The sequence below is a fragment of the Takifugu rubripes genome, chromosome 1, assembly GCF_901000725.2.
Source record: "Takifugu rubripes chromosome 1, fTakRub1.2, whole genome shotgun sequence".
Taxonomy (NCBI): Eukaryota; Metazoa; Chordata; class Actinopteri; order Tetraodontiformes; family Tetraodontidae; genus Takifugu; species Takifugu rubripes.
In genome coordinates, this window is record NC_042285.1 from 5102639 (window position 1) to 5124960 (window position 22322).

Genomic DNA, 22322 nt, shown 5'->3' on the forward strand with positions numbered 1-22322 from the left:
TCAATATATATACAGTTCATCACATATAGAAAATGTTAGCTTAGCATAAATCAAGCAGCACGGTGGACATGTCCAACGTACGCACTGTTATTAGTGGCTTACTTTCATGCAAAGTTGCGTGTGTGAGCTGCAGCCCACAGGCTTCATCTGCCTTTGACAATTATACATAACTTACACATAACGCACACCTCGAGAATTCTAAATGAAATAATGACCTATTAAAATCCTCACCAAATATAACATTAACCGCAGCAGTCATTAGTCTCCTTTAAAAGGGAGAGAGGGAAAATGTGCTGGCAGTTTACGGTGGATTTCAGCCAAACAGGCAGAAGGAAGATATGCGCGGGCTTATTACAGACCATAAACAAATTACAACGGCATAAAAGGGGGGGGAAAAAAAGAAGAAAAAAAAAAAGAAACCTTGCAGAAGGAAACAATTCTCAGACAACAGCGTTCGGCATCTGCCGAGCAGAGATGCACATCTGTGGTGTTTCTTTGTAAGCTTCTTTCAGAAACTGACACGCTGACCCCGGTGCTGGGAATGGTTTGTGAGAAAAGGAATGTTCTGACAATATTTATTCAGTTGAGGCTTTATGCTCCAATGTGATAACATAAGAGCATCTGACACTTAACTCTACTCACTTTCCTTGCCCAGGAGACGGTATCCTAAAGCATCTGCGGTTTCATCATGTGAATCTTAATCAGATACTTAGCCAGTAGAGCAGGTTTTTTACTCTCCCTGGTGAGAGTATCAACACATGGCCATCAGGCACAATTCACAGCTGCAAAGTGGCTATTTATTTTCAGCTCAGTATTACTTGACAAATAATTACTCAGTCTATTCAATTAAGCTGTGCAACTTGCACAAATGGCAACAACACCCCAGCCAGTGGAAAAACTGGAATATTAATCGGCATTTTACCGCTCTGTTCTGCTGAAACGGAAACGGAAACGCGCTCCGGCCGCTTTGATGCAGGGGTAGAGAAGGGACAAGGTGATAATGGCAAGTCGAAATATCATTAGGGCTGAAATATTTCATCCCTTTTAGTGGCGAGGCAGAGGAAAACAGACCGGCGGAGCAGATGCACGCAGTAATCCGGGGTGAAAGGACATGATGTTTTCCCTGCTGAAGAAGAAAAAAATGTTTTTACAAGGTAACGTGGGTGTACAAGGAGAAAGTCACTGCACGCTGGCAGAGTAATATGGACTACAGCCTGGAAGCCTGCCAGAGTCCAAAAATGTGCGCTGCCTCTCCTCCCCTCTCCCCCCCAAAGAGGCAATTACTCAAAATACAGTGGATTAAAGCGTTTCTTCTCACTGGTGTTCAAATTAGGATGCTGGAAATAAAGTCTCCCATAAATAAAACAATCACAGTCCCTGCCAACTTTTAAGTATTTCCACACACGGTTCCAAACAAACGAATAAGAAATGAATCGAATCTGCATGATGGAAAATAAAAAACAAACAAATAAATAAATAAATAAAACAGGATGTCGGGAACGATGAAAGTACATTTGCGGTGGAGTCATTAATTACATTTACGCGGCGTGTGGGGACGCTGGTCACGATGGGCTTTGACGTTAGGCAGAGAGTCCAACGTGGGATTTTCCACTTGACTCACAAAGAGGGCGAAATCAAATCAGGACTGAGGATGATTTTAAACAACCTAAATAAATCTCACAAATGAGTTTGAGCAGCAGGACGTCTGAGCAGCCAGTACCGTTTGGCCTCTACACCCTCATTTGCCACGCCCCGCCCACTCGGGCCTGCGGGCCCGCAGAGCTGGCAGAACCTCCAGCAGGGGCAGGGCTAGCCCATACGTCCCACTGGCGTGGGACGCCCTGCTGAGGGCCAATCACCGAGCCTGCGCTCCTGACAGCTCATTACCGCTCAATTAGGCAGGTGCACCTCGACGCACAGCCTTCTGACAAAATACAGGCCTCCCAGATGCATGGTTAACATTCAAGAGGATTATACAGTGACAGCAAACACTAAATGCATCGCCCGCATCACTTCGTTGCCTCTAGATTTTAAAGCCTGTAATTGGCACAGGCCAGTGGGAGAAGGAAATCTGATGCAGTCAGTCTGCAATTTAACAATTATGAATTCATATTCAGATGACGTTATTACAAAACGCCATCTGTTTGGTCCCAACGTGAGCTAACACGGCTTCATGCTAAAGAGTGTAGCGTCGGCCTGATAAAGAGAAGACGTCATCGCCGTTGCTCAACCTAGCGAGGCGATGGCGACACCGGCTCGCTCTGTGACAGACGGGACACTTGGCACCCGCGGCTCTTTGTCCCCCCCCCCCCCCCACCCAAAAAAAAAAAACACAGCTTGGACTGGCTCTTGCAGAAGAGCAACACCGCCGAGGGATGACTTTCAAATTTTAAACACCGGTGGGCACAGACTGTCCGCATAACAAAACCTAAGCAAGGAGAAAGGAGGGGAGGAAAAAAAAAATGTTGATCCCTTGAGAACGGATTCTAATCAAGATGAAATGATTTACAAATCTATTTAATAAGGCTTGCCAGAAGTCAAACTTGGCATGTAAATGCAGTGGGGATTAAATTTCATCGGCAACCAAGACTGTAACTGATCGCCTGCAGACAAAGGGGGAGCTTGCCAGCTTTTTTTTCTCCCCCCCACCCTTCACTTCTCTTTTCTCCCTCCCTCTTTCCTTCCACTGCCTGCAATTTGCCTCATGATGTCTCGCTGGCTATGTGGAAGGACAGGGTCTGTGCATAGTGGTGCAGTACAGGGAGGGGGGGGGGGGGGGGGGGGGGGGGTATGGAGACAGGAAGGGAGGAATACAGGAAATAAAGAGCAGTGATGGGATGGGGGGAGGGGGGAGCGAGAGAGAGTCAGGACAGAGCTCAAGGTCAGCATGAGGACAGAGCCGTCCTCTGAGTTGGACAGAGAGACAGTCGCAGTCACCTCTGTGCTAATCAGCCCTTCAGCTGGCTGATGAGATGTTGCTTAGCTGTGCACATGGAAAACCTCTCCCTTTGGCTTTTTGGCTGCAAATTGCAGGGGCTGGTGGGGGGGGGGGGGGGGGGGGGTAACAATGTGTGTATGTGTGCCACTCTGGAGTGCAGGCAGGCTGACGTGCCGCTTGTGGTGCCAGCATTCAGCTCTTTTTTTCCCCCTCCTTCTTGCTTTTGCCCTCCCCTTCGCCTCTTTCCTTGCATATTATGCTACAGTGACTGAAGCTGAACTCAGCTTTCCCCTGCAGTGACGGCAAGAATGCGACCAATTAATGCTACGGTTAACACTGAGCTGTAGTACTTAAAGTCACCGTGAAGTCTGAACAATAAAAAAAAAAGGTGCTTCCTTTTCTTTGGGTGCGGCTAACGGAGACCAGACGGTTACCTTTAGGGAAGAAAAAGGAAAAAATAAACCACAATTGAATTCATGAAGTCAGTCTCCCAAGAATAATAAGAAAGGGGGGGGGGGGAGGAGGAGTATTGATGGATAAATAAAAACTTTTTAAAATAAAGGATCAACGCAGGAAATCTCCCGAGACATCTGTTTTTTTTACTGAATGCTCGCTTCTGTTTTACTACTATTACAGATTCAGATTAATGTATATAGCAGCCATTTAAACAGACATAAAGTAACAGAATCCACAGCTGTTAAAAAAGGTTTTGACCTTACAGCTCTGCAGCTTGTGTCTCATTGGGCGAGTTTTGAGTATTAGACCAGTTGGCAGAGGCGCGCGTCTCCTCCGTCTATCCTTGGGTGAGCTCAAACCATCTGTGCTAAGTCATTAGGCCTTTCCTCAGTCAAATGTCTCGTTCGACTCTCCTCGACTTCATTTTCTTTCACTGCTTTCGGCTTTTTCCCTGGATGTGAATGGCGTAAGTTGGGAGAGGCTGTTTTATTAGCCAGGACTAAGTAGAGCTGTAGAGCCATAGGTTAATTCAAAGTGGCATCATGGAGGATGCATCAAGCAGTAGAGATCAAATTACAGGGCAAAGCGTTCTGGGGTAAGAAAAACAAGCCAATGGTGGACTGCAGATTGTGTGCGTGCATGCTGTGTATGTTTAGCAATGGGTGTGTGTCTGAGAGACTGGAGAAAGAGAGAGGGGGCAAAGGAGAGAGCAAAATGAAGAGGAGGAAGAGAAAGGGGGGGGCAGCCATAGCAGCCAAAGGGGGATGGGGATGGAAAGAAAGAGGCTAACTGGGCCAGCACGCACACATCACCCCAACCAATTAGAGTCACTCATCTCCCCTTCAAACAATACATCACCCTACATTTCTGATGTTTATATTTGCTGGGAAAGAGATGCCCGTAAACATCAATGCAACAGTGATGGCATTCAGCAAAAAAGAGAGACACGGATCCTCTGCCTGAAATTCATTTTGCCATTCCTTCTTCCCCCTCGTGCCTTTGTTGCAGGTCTTTGTGCGACGATTTGCCTAAGGACCCAGATTTCCTAGCAACAGCCTGCCACCAAACATTTGGCAGGAGTTCAACATTCTCCCTCTTTGTGAGAAATGGCAGTGCTGCCTCTCTGCTCTGCGTCTGCCACCGGCCCTGCTGCTGCGGCTGCCGCCATCGCTGCGGTTTAAGCTAGATGAACCAGACAGGCTGCAAGAGCCCCCCTAATAATTCCACTTTCATCCAATCACACTGCGTAGTAGCAGGCACCTTGAGAGTCCCCGCCAGGAATCATCAATCACGTCCTCAACACGCATGGTCTGACGATCAGGCGCGAATGTGAAGGGGGGGAAATAACACGGCAACACGTGCAAGCTTTTTCTATAATGAAATTCACAGATTAGTGTGTCCGGGACTACACGCGCAGCAGAGGTTTGTACCATTAGAGACGGGGAAAGACAGATGTACAATCTGGCTGTAGATTGGGTAAATACATCCGAATGCTCTCGAGAAGGTTAATGGCGATAGGAGGCCTTGGCGAACGCCGGTCTAGACACGCCACGCAGCATTACGGGGGAATAGCTGTAGAATGGTAACTGGCTAAGTGCTTTAGAAGTGCGAATGGGGCTCTAATAAAGCAAATGATCCCCAATGGTTTGACAAAGAGGCCCGGGAGAAACGTTAGAAATAACATTTGAGATTCCAAGCACTGACAAACACCCATTTGTGGCCTTTCTATCCTCCTTCAAATCCCACGGAAGCTTTTTCCTGCGCGCAAGACAGTCGGATGTGGGCAAAACCCAACTGCCAATTTGCAGAGGATGTGCCATGTTTGCTAATGCGAAGCAGAGGCTAAAAAATGAGACCACACAAACTCTGGAGGGTAGACTGACTGATCTGCTTTCTGGCACAAGCAATAACATCATTTCTGTTTGCGTGTGTTTGTTTCTGCCACTAGGCAGCTAATTATAAAACCTCTATCATTACCGCAGTACAGTACCCTCGTGTTTAGGAGGCTTGTGGGCAACAGGGAGAACATTGGGAATTTCACTCAGGACGATAAAGCAAGGAGCGTGTTGACTGCCGGGCTGTAATCCTGATTTATGCCGATAATGAACTGCTTAGACGTGTGGAATGCTGTGAAATTTCAGGGCTATCATTTCGACTTAAGACGAGAGGAAATATTGATCTGCCTGAATTATGCAGAATCCCAAAGACTGGAACATGAGCAAGGGCATCGTTGTCCAGAAGCTTTCAGTGAAGACATTACCTCAGTGGTGTGTGAATGTCTAAGCACAAATCTGTCGCCCTCAGTCTGTGTGTGTTTTGTCTGGAAGGGCAAGATATTGTGAGCAGTTGTGTGTGTGTGTGTGTGGAGGGGTGGCGGGGGACATGAATAATCAATTTCCACACTTTAACAGCACCTGTTGCCTTGTCTTCATGTTTAAAGAAATGAATGAATGCATTACATGTAGAACAATTTCACACCGTGCTGCAGCTTTGCACACAAAGACGAGGGAGGGGGGAGTGGAGAGAATGGAGCTGCATTGTCTCAATAGGTAACATAGCTCATTCCGCCTGACAAAGGATGAATGGATATATTGACAATGCAATAGGCGCGCTGAGGCATTTCCTGAATAAAGCCTCTTAACATTTCGTCCTCTTCTGCCAATAGATTTGGGGAGCAGTCGTTTTGAATGTAGAGGGTCTCACTTACGGCAATATAATAGACCCTGGCTTTCTTCGCCAGCTCCCAGTTGCTGTCCAAGTCCAGGTGTTTTTCCTTCTTGTAGCAGTTTGCCGCCGCCAGGTTAGCAACAAGGGACCTGCAGAGACAGACCCCATAAATCGCAGGCCGTGCTTATCATCGTCCTAATTTTTTCCTTCAGCAACATCTTTTAAAGAAAACCAGATTTCATATGTGGAAACATGCATTTAAAAAAAAGAATAAAATCACTGTAAACCACACGAAGGGTATGTTCTAGGAAAATTGGAAAATCAGCTGGAAAAGCGGCCCGCTGATCTCAAAGGTTGGGAAAAAGACCAAAAAAAACCCCAGAAATGCATTGCTAAATGGACACTTGAGTCAAGTACTGAGCGGTGTGAGCAGACAAGTGAAGCAGGTTGCATTATTTCAACGCAACTCATTAGCCACTCCACGCGCTGCCTCTTTACGAGCAGCCATTAAAATGAGTGCAGCCATCGTGTCTACTGGGGAGAATGTTAGATGACCCTGTGACAGAAGGCTACTACAGCTGACCGATCTGTTAGGGGGTTGCGCGTGTTTACATCCAGTTCATTCAATTCAGCTAAGTAAGTCTTTATGGCCTGAATTCACCACTCCGCAGTCTGAGTTACGTCACCTGGACTACTTTTCCTCACACCTCTGTGGTGTTTATTCGGCCTACAGATTGTTCACACACTATAACTCATTTTGTCAGATTGGATAGGGGAGGTAGTTGTTCTTCCTTTGATGACTTGCACCAATCAAAGCCTCAGGGCTGTGACACACTAGCTCCCAATCCTTCAAAGCCGCCGCCCGTCCTGTCTGGCCCTGTCGGCGACCTTTCCTGTGGCCTACTGAGCTGTCTGTTAAACACCTGTAAGAAATATTACCGAGCGCGTCTCCCCGAGCACAACACCTGACCTTTTCAGGTGTCATAGCCCACATCAAACAAGCGCGCTAAGACCGTTCAGCGAGGCCCACTCCCGGGGCAGTCAAGGTCCAGCCGTGGACTGACTGACAACTGCTGCCACGGCAGATGAAGGACTCGGCGGGGAGGGGTGCGCTGTGTTTAGAGAAGGAGGTTATCGATCCACAACTGGTCTATCATGAACTGAAGCCCTTGTGATAGTGATATATATATATGCGCCCGCGAGGTTGTGTGTAGGTTTTGACCTCTGCTGTCTCGGGCGTGCTGATGATGATGCTGGCGTGAGAGACGCCGGAGCCGCTAAAAAACCCTTTTTACAGCGGAGATGGCTGACAGGTGAGAGCTCGGATAGCACAGCCACCCCTAACACATTGCTACTGTCAGCCTATAGATGGATGACAACCCGCTGGGGCAGCAGGGAGTGAGTGGGAGCCAGGAAAAAACACACTGGTGTTGCTCTTTTTTCCTTTTGATGTTAGAGCTGAGCGGTGTTATGATCCCCGGCCCCGAGGAGCGGACCACCAGCCTGAGGATGTAAAAATGAACCAAGAGAACCACCTGAAATCTAAACTAAAGGGTCATTGTGTGGTCAAATGTGACTTATAGATGGCTAACCTGTTGTCCCCAGTGATACAGGCAGCGCAGGTCCCAGTCGGCACCACATTCTGTTCATAGTAATGCGCATCGACGTGGGCTTCTTCGGCCTTCTTCTTCAGGATCTCCCCGAAGTGGTCGCTCCCGATGCACCCGAAAAAGGTAGCCACCTTATGGGGTTTCTGGATCATCCACTAAGGAATGGGAAATAAAACACAGCAGTTACAGTGAGCTCAGTTTACAAAATATAAGTCTGTGTGAACAGTCAAGTTCAGCTAAGGCAGATGGCATACAAACTGTAGCTTCACAGCAAACATACTGCTTGCGATATACGAGGGCTGCGAGCTGTCGTAAACAACCCGAGACCAATTCCACCGCTCACAGAGGCACTATTCTTATCCAAGCACTGTCTCTTTCCTGTGTGCTAAAATAACTCCTCTCTTTATTTACACAAAACCCATAATTCAAGGCTCCATCCTACTTATGCAAACACAGACTGTGTGTGAGACAGTGTACCTGCCACCACAGGGCACTCCTCGTTCTACTCACTGGACGTTTTGGTCTTGTTACTCCTGATGGACTCGGTGACTTTTACCTGCCCGGGATTTGGAGGGGGGTATTTTGTGGTGGGGATGGTTCGATTTCTACAGAGCTCAGGTTTAACCTCCAAAGATTTATTGACGTGCTGTACGTGCTGCTGCTGTTCATTCTATTGCAGGCTCCTGCTTTGTTGCTGACAGGGTCCCCTTGTGAATGAAAAGTTGCTGCTTTTGGGGATGACCTGTATGTGTGAAATTAATCATTTCACACAAAGAAATAGCATCTCAGTGGGGGCCGAACTGTGCACTTTCATGCATTCGGTTATGCGCGTAAACACGTTTTGGGCAAGAGGTGGGTGTGTTTTTAGTGCTGACATTTGCAAATGTAGTTGATCTGTGAGGGTTTTGCTGCTTTTACCAGCTAAAACAACACTTCTCACTCCTGTATAACAAATATGGGCCAAAGGCATGTTCGTATTTATTTTAACTGAGGGGGAAAACAATAACAGCACGAAATAAGATTGACTCAAAGGTGCTCCTTCCATAATTATGCCTCCTCTTCCTGCCGTAGAAAATGAAAGATACATAAAGACTGATTTGCAACAGTGGGTCTATAACTCACATTACCCCGAGTCCATTATTGATGCGTTTACGATTAGTGGTTCTATCTTTAAAAGAATCACTTGCCAGGAGGAGACTATGAATTTGTACACATGATTAGCTTTTGAAAATAAATAAATTATATATATGTACCCTCACTGCCAGCGCAGCTTGTCATTTTACAGGGTCATTAACAGACAAACATACAGACCATATCTTTTTTTTAACACTTCTTGTTAGTGAATTTAATAAGTTCCTCCATAAGTTGATATTGCCTGTTTACAGTGTCAGTTGCCTGTTGCTTCAATGTACCAGTTTTTCATGAATTAATAGATTTTTCACTGCACGTGCCAACAAAATAAACAACAGTAACGTTGTGTATTTTGGTCCATGACTAAGCCGACCGTGTGTCATCTTGAGTCATGGTTCACTCACTCAGACATGTACCCTCATATCCCCCCACCTGGCTGGAAAACACAAACGTGCACGCGCGTGCACAGAGCCACAGCGAAGGCTGACAGAAGCAAGCTCTTCTTCCCTAACCCCTTGCTGCAGGCACCTCACACTTATCAAGGTCACTGGCTCGGGTACACGTCAAGTCCTATCTGATTTTCCCTCCTCCGTGATGAGCTCCGAATCCAAGGTTAGGAGCTGCGGGCTGTAAATAATGACAGCGCAGCCCCTCCATTTGCAGGCCTCTCAGGTGGGAATAGAGAGGGCCACTCAGGGGTCCCCGTCTGTCTGATGACAGCATGGTGAATCACAGTGAAGCCACCAACCTCGCAACCATACCCCCTCCTCCACTGCCGCGCAACCCCAGCTCCATCTGAACTCTCTTGCATCCTCCACCTCCTCTCCGGCGCGCTCTGACCGTCGGCTGTACCCTCACTGCCAGCGCAGCTTGTCATTTTACAGGGTCATTAACAGACAAACATACACACCAAGATGTGCATGAATACACAGTGCAGCCACACAGAGACAAGGCTGCCACACGCATGGCAAACCTGTTTAGTGCCACGGCATCAAAATACTCTCCCTTCTCAAAGTTATAAATACATAACAAAGGCAAAAATGAGTAAAATGATTTCGGTAGATGTATGTGGATTCTTCTGTGGTGCACAGAAGAGGGGAGTTATATCACTTCATTCCCGTCCCTGGCACCCTGCAGACAACCCTTTCCCAGATTATGTGAGATAATACCTCCATTATGACAAAAGTGCTATTCGTGGGGTTGCTGAGAGGTCAACCAACCCTGCGCTGGGTATTCATGCTTAGTCACATCCCAATTATACCACAGTGGCAGAGGCAGAAATTGGCAAATGTACATCAAGGCGCTTCATTACTGAGGGCTGCTCCACTGAAATTAAGCAGCAGATGAGACAGAGTGAGATTTGCCCCCGGGCGTCATGTTGGGGAGAGACACACACACACACACACGCACACACAGGAAGAGCGAGCGAGGAAGAGAGGCTAGAATTAACAGATTTATCTCAAGGTGCTGGGAGCTTGTATCATGCACAGCAGCTCATGTATATTTGCCTAACTAGGGAGAGCGCCGGTCCCCAAAGATTAATAAGTTCCCATGATACATCACACAGAGAACAATTTCTTAGTGTGTTTAGAAATGGGAGGAAAATGGAATACAAATAAGTGAGAAAAAAATATATCTGTGAAGAGCAGGGGGTGAGATACTGCACAGGCACGCTCGCTAAAGGCAAAGTGATGATAAGTATGCATTATGTTAACTGTAGAATAAATCTGCCGTCTGCGTCTGTTCGCCTTCCATTTACCCAAATAGTCTCCGCCACCCAGTACTTACCCTCGGGGGCCCGAGACAGCTATTAATTATGACAACTCCTGGTTGCAAGGAGCCCCACTTGGAGAGCTGACCCAGGCCTGCTCCTCAACATCCAGCAGCTGCCACTCTTCACTACGGAGGCAGTCGCTTTGCGTGGCAGCTTCCAGGAGGGCAATTACACCACCCGGATGAGATGAGGCTGCTGAATGTTTGGAACTTGAGCTCCCAGACTGTTATTAGCACTATAGACTTTTACATTCCCTCTTCTTAGACTTCTTTTTCCCCTAGCTCCTCATTCTTGCATCTCCTCACTCGCTAGCTGCTGTATATTGATGAAGTGGTAATGGGACCTCTAGTTAGAATTCCTCCTGTAAAAACATTGTCTTGTTTCTAGCTTCCCCTCAGGGGTCAATGTATTCTCCTGCAGACGTTGGAAATCATTTCTGCTCTATTAATGATGCAATTCCGATGCAATTCAGATCTACTGAAGACATTACACAGTGGGCTTTAGACAGATGAAGCCATGTGTTATCCTGCAGCTCCACAATAAATTGGCGCCTCTTGCACATCACTGGGAAGCTGGTTGGCCATCATCTAATACTTGTGCCCTAAACCTACGCCACAGGAAACCCCTTGTCTGGCGTGCAGCCCCAAAGAATGTAACTACACAGGCTGCAACAGCTATGAAGAGTCCATTTCAGGCTGTTTTTTTCCTCATTCACACCTCAGTTTCCATAGTTCTGACTTAAAAGGGATTTAAAGTCAGGAAACAGCACTGCATGACATCGTAGATACACAAGTGTCAAATTCTTCTCATAGTATCGGTTACATACGTAATCTACAACGTGGAGACAAAATACTTGTATAACTTGTGCTTCCCGCTCAACAATCCGGAAAATGGCAGTCTAGTAGTCTCTATTCCCCTCTCTTCACCTCAACAGCAGGGTCCTCTTGAAAAGAACATGCCCATGCCTAATGATGGTCACTTTAATTATAGGCTTATTCAATAGGGCTTTTTATAGAGACCTAAAATAGCCGAGGGTGAGGGCGCCGTGCTTCGGCGCGGCCTGTGACAGCCTAGTTTAAATCATGGCTCGCCCTTCAGAGACAGAATGGACGACTCCTATCATATCAGTGTTTCTGTTAACTCTTAAGTTTAACAACTACCAAACATCTGTCCATCAGGCCCTGTCAATGCAAGTGCTTTTATATGCTAGAGCACAGGGCCGTCAACACAAGCGATGACATTGATGAGCTCTGGCAGCTTCCATTAAATCACTCCTTTCTGTAAAGTGGCAGGCATCAAAGCAACTAGCCGTGCATTTTTCACTCAATCAGGTAACACACAAGCCTCCCCTCTCCTCCTCTCCCCCCTGTCCTCTTAGGGGCCGGTGCCTTCTGGTCAATAAGTCCAATCAGTTCCATTTCATGCACAGTTGCTGTCTTGGGGAGCTAAGGCACAACTGGCATCACGGTTGCATATGTTTTTGCTGCTGTTTTTCTATTCCATATTTCTTTTCCTCTTCCCTGGGAAGTTGATAAGTGGGGTGGAGACCTGTACTATGTAGAAGTGGAGATTAGCCAGGGCTGGCGTTGTAGTTTTAACTGCGCCTCACCAAAGCCGGCTTCCTGCCAAGCCATTAAATGTCTCTGTGCTGCGCTTCAGTGACACAGCTAAAAGAATAGAGAACAGGCGATGGGCCGAGCTGTAAATGATCAACACGATAATGAGCCGATTATCAGTCAAAGGCATGGATAAGCTCTCTCCTCAGTAATTTCCTTTTAGATCAGTCAACCACACTCTCTTCTCTGCAGTCAGCTCTAAATCAGGTAGACACAGAGTGTCACCTGAAGGGAACGAAGCCCAGATTCAAATATCCGGGTCCACATCAGTTTACTTTTCTCACATGTATGTTTTTATGATAAAGAACTGAAAGAAAAAACAACTTCAGCACAGTTTAGGATGTATAAGCGTTGAAAAGCTGCGTGTTGGTTGTTAGGCTGGGATGCTGCAACACCTCACCATCGCAGCTGCAGGCAGGTAAGATCTCAAAGAGCCCCCACAGAGCATGAAAGACCCAAGGCCACCCACTAGCCTCTTTCCTGACAGGCACCTCAAAGACAGCCGACCATCCACAGGCACAGGCCGTGGCTCCCGGAGAGATAATGCAGGAGAACCAGAGAGGACTCGACTGGACTCCAGCCACCCTGCAGAGGTGTGACCAACCCGAGCAGAGCCCCCGCCATACACTCAAATATACAGGGCTGAGCCCTTAAAGATTGTGCTTTTGTCCCGTTGGCAGGTCTGCGCATCATCTCCAGGGCCCCCCCAGGCATTAAACCAGTTGACCGCTAACCCTGGAACAAGGTTGGTGCTTTTTCTTAAGTTGTTGGGCTTGTTTATGGACCAAAAAAAGAGTGGAAAGAATGTAAAAAAAAGAACCAAAATGTCACAGCATATCTCCCCTCACCTTCTTGGCTTCCCGTTTCTTTCCCTTTTTGTTTCAATGTCACGTCTTCTTTCCCCCCGTTTGGTAGATTTCAGGGTTTGAGTGTGAATAACACAGCACGTGGTTATCAGGAAAATTCAAAAGACACAAATGAAAAGAAATCAGAATAAAGACACCGCAAGTGATAAAGAAAGAACGAAGCGGAATCTGTGTGTACCAGAGACCGGTGCGCTACCCTCGGGGAGTGATGTTCGACGAACAAACACAAAAACAAATGAAGGGAGCCGACGTGTGTGCGTGTGTGTCTGTGTAAACATGTGTGTCACGGATGGTGTGGTAGGCGAGGAGGTGACAGCTGCGAGAGAACAGCCCCCCCCCCACGATAAGCATCAAACTGGATGACGCACTGACACCCTCCATAGGTTCTGATGTTAAACATGGCAAGAATGTCCCTGACAGTATCTCTGCACGCTCTTCAGACAGCTATCAAAGGGCGAGTTCAGTGAGCACACAGAATAAACCCTTCCAAACACGCCGACACACACACACACACACACACCTCCCACATCTCACAGCAGCATCTTCACACTGCATCGGAATCAGGGATGTGTCGCCGTCCCTGGTTTATCTAAAAAGAGGAAGAAAAAGATTTTTTTTGTTGTTGTTGTCTGCATTCCCGGCTACGTTAAACACACAATCCTCATTTTCCTTCCGCCGCCCGGGGGAGGGGGGGGGTAAATTATTTACACGATAAACAGTGGGATGTTGTTTCAGTCAGTCAGAACCAAGTCCCCTATCACGGCGGCAAGGAGGCAGACAAGTTTACCTGGCAGGCATGGGGGGCTCAACTTAGAAATTGGAGCCAGGGCCTATAGTGATAGCATTCTGATAGGAAATGTCTCCACACCACATCCAACGCCTGCTGGTTTCTCTTATTTATCTGCAGAGACAATGATGGCTGCAGAGGAATATGAGCTGTGCATGCGGCGAAGGTGGGGGGGTGGGTTATTAAGTGATCATAGAGCAGTGTTTGTGCTGGTGGGGGTTGTTGCTATACAGGGTTCAGATGGAGAGATGATGAGGGACCAGTGCAGCGAAAGCCTATAATCCTGTCTGTGGTTCATGGGCTCCAGCTGCTCGGAGTGTAGCCGCGCTTGGCCTGCACAGGTGAATCTGCTCCGTGCCCCTCACGCAGCATGGCGGACGCGCTCGGGGAGGTGGGGATGGCGCCGCGGAAGAGCTTTTACTTTTCTTAAACGTACCCCAGGCTTAACGCAGGTCAGGCCGCGTCTAAATTTAATGCGACAGTGCGGAAAATTCACTCCCCAACATTAGCTGTGGGCAGCGCGTAAGCTCTAATGACCGTTATTAACGACTGCAATCCTCTGGTATGGTTTAAAAGATAATGGTCAAGGTTAGATAACAACCCTAATAAACTCAATCGTTATCTACAAATTGTACACAAAGCATAAACAGATTAATGCGCATCTTGAAGCGACACTGCCCGATAATCTAATAATGGCATTTGCGCTGCATTGCCGTCTTACGGGACATCGAGCCCGGTTTGACCTCTGGACCTGCCGGCTAAGTCATTGCAAACAGATTCAGGTGCGACCCGGCGTTTTATTTTGGCAAGGACGCAACGGGGGAATGTGGCAAAGATCTCTGGCAAAGATCAGAAAACGACATTCCTAATATCTTTACGCAACCTAGCATGTTCCCACTTATCGCATGACTCGGGCCTTCGTGTCCTTTTCTGTGGGCCCAGAGGTCTCCCCTCGTGTTTACCGGCTAGAAACACCAGCCATCAGCTCCTCCATTTGCTCAGTTCGCGAGAGCGAAGGCAGCCTGTGTGCAGACACTGTGGCCGGGCGGCTGCACAGGTAAGCAGAAAATAGCTCTTAACTCCGACCTGACCTTGAGGAGGATGCCATTCAATCAGCGAGCACGCTGCAGTAAAGGCCCTATCATTGCTCTAATAGACTGAATCTTCCTCGCCGCTCCGATCGCCGACAAGTTATGGATGGCTTCCTCCTGCGCGGCGAGTTAAAGGGGGGGCGACTGAATCAATAAATTAAACACAGCACATAAACCGTGATGAAAGAAATACGGCCGCTGGGCTGGGAAAGTTTGAGCTTGTGTAACAGTCTGTACATGTGATTTAATAATTCTGATATAGACATAACAGAATTGGATGAGAGTGGCGCAAAATGCAAGCCGGAACAGACCGCAGTCCTGTAATGAGTGCCAAGAATGAGCATTAGAGGTGGAGACAATAGCCTCCTTATCTCCACCCAATCATCCAGTGAGAGGGGGAGACAATCAACATAATATATTGACAATTTGAGAGCAGTTGTCCGCTTTGAACTTTGTGCTTGCGCAATCGAATTTAGGCCGCTAAAACAAGCCCTGTTATTTTTTTGGAGGCGGTAGTATGTGTTTAAGTGCGTGTGTGTTTGGAGGGATGCTGGAACTGTCATTACTGGCTGCTGCAGCCCCCTGCGACGGAAAAACTCGGGATTTATTGCTGTGATAACCTTCCAGATTCCTTCAGCTGGTGCTGTATGCCAGACAACCCCGACAGAGTTATGCATCATTAATCCCCGGCAACACTTCCCAGTGATAAATAATGTTGTGCGCCCGTATGAAAAATAAGGCAGTTATTACCAAACCATAAAGAATAGCTTTCTTATCATCACTTCCAGTAGATGATAATGGCCGGTCACAATGTTTGTAAGATTGAAAGCACACGCGGTGACAGTGAGTATTATATTTCTGCTTCATCTGCGCTCTATACCCCTGGAAAAAGAACTGCTAATAAATAACAGCACTTAGGTGCAATAGATTAAAGTTCTTTTTATCAATGGCATAATGCTTGCAACGGGGAACGGGCACTCAAGCGATTAAATACCATTTTGTAGCTAATAAACCAAGGTGAACAGTGGCAAAGATGCAGACATGACTAGCACAGAATAGCATTGGTAGCTAATGACCTGTTGCTTTAGCGTTGCAGAAAGAGCAGCTTATTCTACCCGTCTGACCGTTTCTCCAGGGCCAGACTTGAATCCCATCCAGTTAACATAGTTATACGATATCCCTCCGCAGGTGTAAATTCTCGGTGGTTTAGTGGGACCGTGAGGAGCGGGGGGAGGGGGGGCTCTGCTGCGGAGACGGTTTCGGCACCAGATGCTGTTTGGACCCGCTCTTACGAGAAGGCGGCTGAAGATCGCTTACTTTCCTATTGAGGGCTGGAACATAAATTCAAACCCTGCAATAAATCAAACCGAAAATTTTCAGCTCCGCTCACTTCCCGGGGAACGGCTGCAATAACAATGTCATTCGACTCTGCCTGGTTACTATTAAGGTTCTGGATTGCGTCCATGCTAATGATTTGGCCTTGCATCCTGTGCGTTTTACAACAAAAAGAAGGGAAATATTACTGACCTATTTAACGTTTTCGCAGGTTAAGAGAAGAACCTCAAGTCTGTGACGGATGTTCTCTGCATATACAGTATTTCCAAACTCTCTCCAAATGGATTCTTCATGCCAGATATAACACCGCGCCTGCCAATAACGTTAATATAGCGAAACTCTGCGGCTGCAACTTTCACATTTGTAGACAGTTGAGTTTCGGAGCCAAAAAGGAGGACAATGCACTTCAGTTAAGTCTAACTGGAGTGAAAAATGTGATTTCTATTTGGATATTGTTCTACGTGCCAACAAACCCTCCCCTTCTGCCAAAAAAATAAATTTGATCTCATTCAGTCTATTTTCTCTTTGAAATCACAGTCTCATAATAATCTGTATAAACACAGTGTGGGCCAAAGCTGATTCACCTAACTCCCATTCCTACACAGTATTTACAGGACAGGCCACTTATCACCATCCAGGCAGTTTTCATATCCCGAAATATGTACAGCCGACTGTCAAAATTCACCCTGTATTTGTTGACCAGAGTCAACGGACTTTTTAGTTCCAGCCTAACTAAAAACCTGATACCGATTGAGAGAGAGAGGTGTCCAGGGCGAAGCGTGCTTTGCTTTTTATGTAAAGGAAAACCAAATTCGGTGTGGCACCTGCACCTTCCTGCCCTGTTGGCTTTGGCGAGGGGGATTCAATGAGTTTTCAGTCAACTCTGCGAGTCTGGAAGAATCCGCCCCGACAGAGGGCTTTCAGAGAAGAACCAAGGTCACCCGCCACTACAACAACACGGCACAGAGGATGTTCTCACAGCCGGGGGGAGGAAGTGCTTTTTGTCTCGCACCCTTGAAATATAAACGAGAGAGTGCCGAGTGAACAAACGTAGCTTCTTGTCATCGCCTTTGCAAATAAGCGACGGAGGAAGGAGGCTAACGCTCTGTGTGTCACGCACTCAACTGATTTTAAGTCACACATGGTAAAATAACAGTTGGGTTGGACCGCAGCACTGTTCCGAATGGCAATAATATGCAGAAATGTAATAAGGAATGAGACTGAATGCCAATCATTAATAACCAGACGTGACATCAGGACTATTAAAAGGCGAGGGAGTGTTAAAGGGAGTGTGGGAGTATCTTGCAACAGGAATATGTTAAATAATTAATACTACAAGTGCATCAGATAGCTGCATTCTTGTTTGCAGTTCAAAATTCGGGGTGTAAATTTTATGCACTTTTAAGACTATTGACTAGAAATCCCTAAAGCATCCATAAGCACACAAGAAGTATATGTTCTAGCAGCTGCTGCCGAAGAGCAGCACAGCATTTGTTGAGCAGAGCGGCACGTTAGGAAGCTGCTGGTCTCTACGCTGTAATTCAATATAATACCAAGCACAAGTGTGTTTCTGGAATAAACACATGCTGTCTTTCTTTCACTTGGAAACGCTGCTGCTGGACAGCTTATGGCCAGAGAGGAATGTTTCCTGCTGCTGTGTATGAGCAGTGAGCACTAATCATATTACTAAACTGATAATATTCGTTTAACACTTTGGAAAATTTGCTGACAGCAGCAAAAGCACCGCCGCATTAATAGTAATACTCAGAACATTCCTGTTATGTCTAATGATTTATTGATTTATTTATGGAGATACTGTTTAATAACACAGTCAACATTCATTATTAAAACGCCCCCTTAGTTCATTTTGGAACTGGTGGGTTGCGTGGCCTTAGCTTAGCAAGTGTTAATTATGAACACTATTTTAAGTTAACGCGGAGCTCTGGGTTGTCTCAAGATCATTCTCTGAGCTTATTTTGAAGTTGTGCGATTGAATAGAATCGTTGCATGGGTGCGTGTGATCCCCCACCGTCGCCACCCTAATCGTTAATGACAGGAAGGCCCCCAGCTCGGTAGTCGCCGAAATCGCTAACAGCTGGCAGCCGCAGGAATTCAGAAATGCCAAACCAGCGCTTTGTGATTGGCATAAGGAAGTTACACCCACTTTGTAATAATATGTTTCTCTTTCGTGAGTTGCCAGATGGGTGGCTGCCAATCTAGACACGACAGGCTGATCAAACATTCTGTGGGGGGAGAAAAGAAAAAAAAAACCAACCCAAAAACATCAGGACAAGCAACGCTGCAATTATCCGTCTGAGGCCGAGCTCAGGTAGCGCTCATAAGTACAAACGGGATGTGGAGCAACAGAAACAAGGAGTCAGTCTCTTAAAGAATTTAGCACGTCACCGAGGCCTTAAAATGAACCATTTGTCGTCGCCTTTACGCACTTCCTCGCCGTGCTAACAGAGTAATAATAACCTTCAAAATAACAGTGTAAATATTTAATGTTAAAGCGGCAAAAGGGTAATTTTACGCAGTCTTAAGAGACTAATAAGTAGCTTTAGTGCACTTGCTCTGTGTGATGCTGCACCGCTGCGAAAGTCAAGCAAACAAAAGGACCGGAAAGAAAGGGGGAAAAAACTGCAGTCATACGTCTTCACTCCGCCACAGCTGCTCGTGTGAGTCTGGAACAGCCTCCTCTGTCTGCTGTGCAGGTGTATTTACTCCTTGACACATTACACCCAAAAAAAAAGGAAAAAATAGCTTCTTCTCATTCTTCCTCTGTCTCCTCGCCATCAATCCGCTTGTCTCCCGCTCTCAGCCCCCGGCCTTGATGATACATTCACTTTCCATAAATCAATTTTTCAAACTCAGCAATTACCCCTCACCCCCCTCTATAAGTCTGAGATCCTGAATCTATAAGTCAGAGGTCCCGCAGGTGCTCAATAACCAGTTCTGTCATTTCCCGTCAGTCTGTTTGAAGGCGCGGCGCTGGACCTCGCTGGTAAAGCAAACACGGGTCAATAACAGCCATCTAAACTGACAGGGGCAAAAGAGCAGCGAGGTGGCACGAGACGAGAACCAGAAGGTGAACGCCGAGGCTTCAGCATTTTCCCCTTTCGGATTTTCATCGGACCACTGACAAAAACGACTATTTATGCTACTTTAAATTTCATACCACCTCATCCAGTATGTAGAACGCAGTTTTATTTTCTACATTTCAGCAGCTTCTATATCAATAAATGAAGGCTCTCCTCTTTATTTTCGCCAAACCAGAAGGATAAACCTTGCATGGACGTCTGTCAATCAAACTACAAATTGAGGAGCCTTAAAAAAAAAAAAAAAAAACCACCAAAAAACTGGCACCAATTAAACTTTCCTGTGAGAAAAGAAAAGCTTATTTAAATGCCTCGGGGTTTTTTTTTGTTTTCCTAAATGTCCCCGTAGCTGTCACGCTGCCATCTGAATCTGATTAGCATACTATTTTTTCAAACCGTGAAACCCTTTGCGGTTGTATTTGTTCTTAGCCTGCTAGAGCAAATGTGTTAATGAGAAACACTAAAAACCAAAGCGCGCGCTAGCATGGCGGTGATTAATATATTATCTTTTTATAACATTAGAGTAATAGAGGTACCGTTTCTGCGCCGTTGTTAGAATTCTTGAGGATTTTTAGGTCAGTAGAAGTGACAGATTAGCTCCTTCCATGACTCCTATGGCAGTGCTACCGGTGTAGGACCGTTGAGACGAAGCTGATATTGTCCTGTTGCCACTTTTTAAAGTGGAAATTTAATTCCCTTACATGTTTACCTTTGTTTCATCCCTGCCTTCCCCTCCCCTTCCTTCCCAGGAGACAAAGCAGGCAGACAGCTCTAATAAACAGTGGTGTGAAGCCTCACGCTGACGGCGTACGCCGAGGCAACTGATGTGATCAATTATCGAGTGGCCGATTCTCTTTAATTAGAGGGCTTAAGTATTGAGTTAGTCTGGGTGGGAAGCTGAGAAGCAGCATGTAAACCAACCTCATTACACTGCAGTGATTCGCCTCCCAGGAGCTGTGATCCGCGCAGTGTTTACACCATACATTTGTTTCTGTGGTAACATATCGAGTGGAGGAATGGCTCGGTGACAGACCCAGCCCCCCCCCCCCCTCTTCGTCTCTCTCCATTTTCTTTCTTTCACTCTCCCTCCCACTCGTTGCTGAAGAGGCTGTCACACTGGTTTGCCTTTTGTTGTGGAGAGTCTAGAGAGGTAGCACAATGTGTCCTAGTTAAAGCAGTGCCCCATCTGCCCGGCATAATTAGACAATTATGCTGGAAGGATCCGTCATTAATTCCTTTGAGGTGGCCAATTTCGCACCACAAAGGGGTCCCAGGTTTAGTTTTTCTTGCAGATATCTGTTCATTTACATTGGCCCTTGTTATCACACTCTTGTATTGATACTGTGGCGACTCGGGGCAGGAAAAAATTCTCCTGCCAATATTGACTGGTTTGTACTGTAGTGGTGAAAAGGCCACGGGGAATATTGGCTGCCGTCTCGTGCTGTATAAAAACAAGCAGCTCGAATCAGACAGGCAGAGGTTAGGTATACTGATGAAATATCATTTATGTATTGTAGAGCAGCGCCGCATGGCTGACGCAAGGAGGAGGAAACCTCCATGTTGATTTTGACTTCACAAAACTTAACCAATTAGACGAAACGCTCTGGGTTTGTTTTATTTAAGGAGTCACACTTTTCGCTATTGACGAACATAACAAGATACTATTACTGTTGAATATCAAGCACAATATCAATGAATAAGCCAACCCGCTGCTTTTATTATGTCAGTCTGCTATACTGGCGTCTGCTAAAGGTTATATGGTGTAGTAGAGGCCAACTGCGATGAATGCTACCATACCGCTAAAAAACAGTTGCCGAAGGATGGTAGAATTCTCGATTAGCATTCGGAAATGATTCACCGCGAGTGTAAATAAGCAATTAAACGCATAGAGTAAGGAGTAAGTGTTTAAATGCATTTTCTTCCAGCAGATGTGAACTTGGTTGATGCATGCAATGTATAAAATTATAGCCAAGTAGCCTGTGTGTTCCTAAATTGAAAAGGACTTATGCTAATTGTTTTCTTCTTAAGTATTTAACGCTGCTGCACTGTGGCACAACTGCAACTGAATTAACTAAATATCTTGGGTCTAATGCATTAGGCTAATTATCACATAAACTCGCAAGTGCCAGTAAATGGACCGCTCCGAAGAAAAGCACAAAGCAACACTCGAAGTGAAGGAGGATGAGATTTTAAGACACGGCGACTCTTTCGACTAACTTTGTCGCGCCTGAATTTGGAAGATTGATGTTCCACCTAAGCGTTCTGTGGTTATCCACCTCTCTCTGGAAGTAAAATTCCTGATACCGACTATGAACATATGTGTTGTCACAGCAACTGTTTCACAGCTACGCCGAGTAACTTGGCTTGACGGAGACATGTGGAAAGATGCCTTACAACCAAGCTCAAATCTGATTAGAGTGGTGATCTAATCAGCCATGAATTCATCCGCGAAGACGAGCAGGCGAGAGAAAATCACTGCGGAGAATTCTGTATAATTATCAAAAATCTCACAGCGGTATATTAAAATTCTAATTACGACATATTATCTTAATTGCTAAGGAGATGCAAATCAAAACAAGGTTAACGCAGCTCCCTTAGCATGCGGGAGAACATGTGGTGGGAAACTGTTCAATATTCACTGAATCAGCTTGACTTGTTCAACATGAAGGGGCTGTCATTTTGTAATGCTTCCCCCCTCTCAGGGGTGATAATCCTAGCTAAGAGCATGGGCGGCGGCGGCGCAGTCATGCAACAATAAGACTGAACAAACATCTAATTGCTGTGCATTCATTTCTTTTATTGTATCAAACAAAGCTGGTGACAGCTCATCACAAGCCAACTAATGTTGCTTTCTCCGGAGGGCGGTGGGAAACAAACCACACGTACACCTCCAATATCTCAGGGTAAACAGCCTCATCTCATGCCTGGTGACAATGCACAGTCAGTCGCTGTT

At 46.3% G+C, this 22322-nt stretch overlaps 1 protein-coding gene across 3 annotated transcripts in view; it reads right to left on the reverse strand.

The window, feature by feature from the left end:
- LOC101066176 (adenosine kinase) overlaps positions 1–22322 on the reverse strand; it is an 82971-nt gene that overhangs the window by 40430 nt on the left and 20219 nt on the right. For all 3 annotated transcript variants that reach the window (XM_011620974.2, XM_011620935.2, XM_003961181.3), the window contains exons 5-6: positions 7654–7826; positions 6102–6210 (exon numbers count right to left, since the gene is read on the reverse strand). In XM_011620974.2, coding sequence (XP_011619276.2) covers positions 6102–6210; positions 7654–7826 — 282 coding nt within the window. The remainder of the gene's footprint in view (positions 1–6101; positions 6211–7653; positions 7827–22322) is intronic.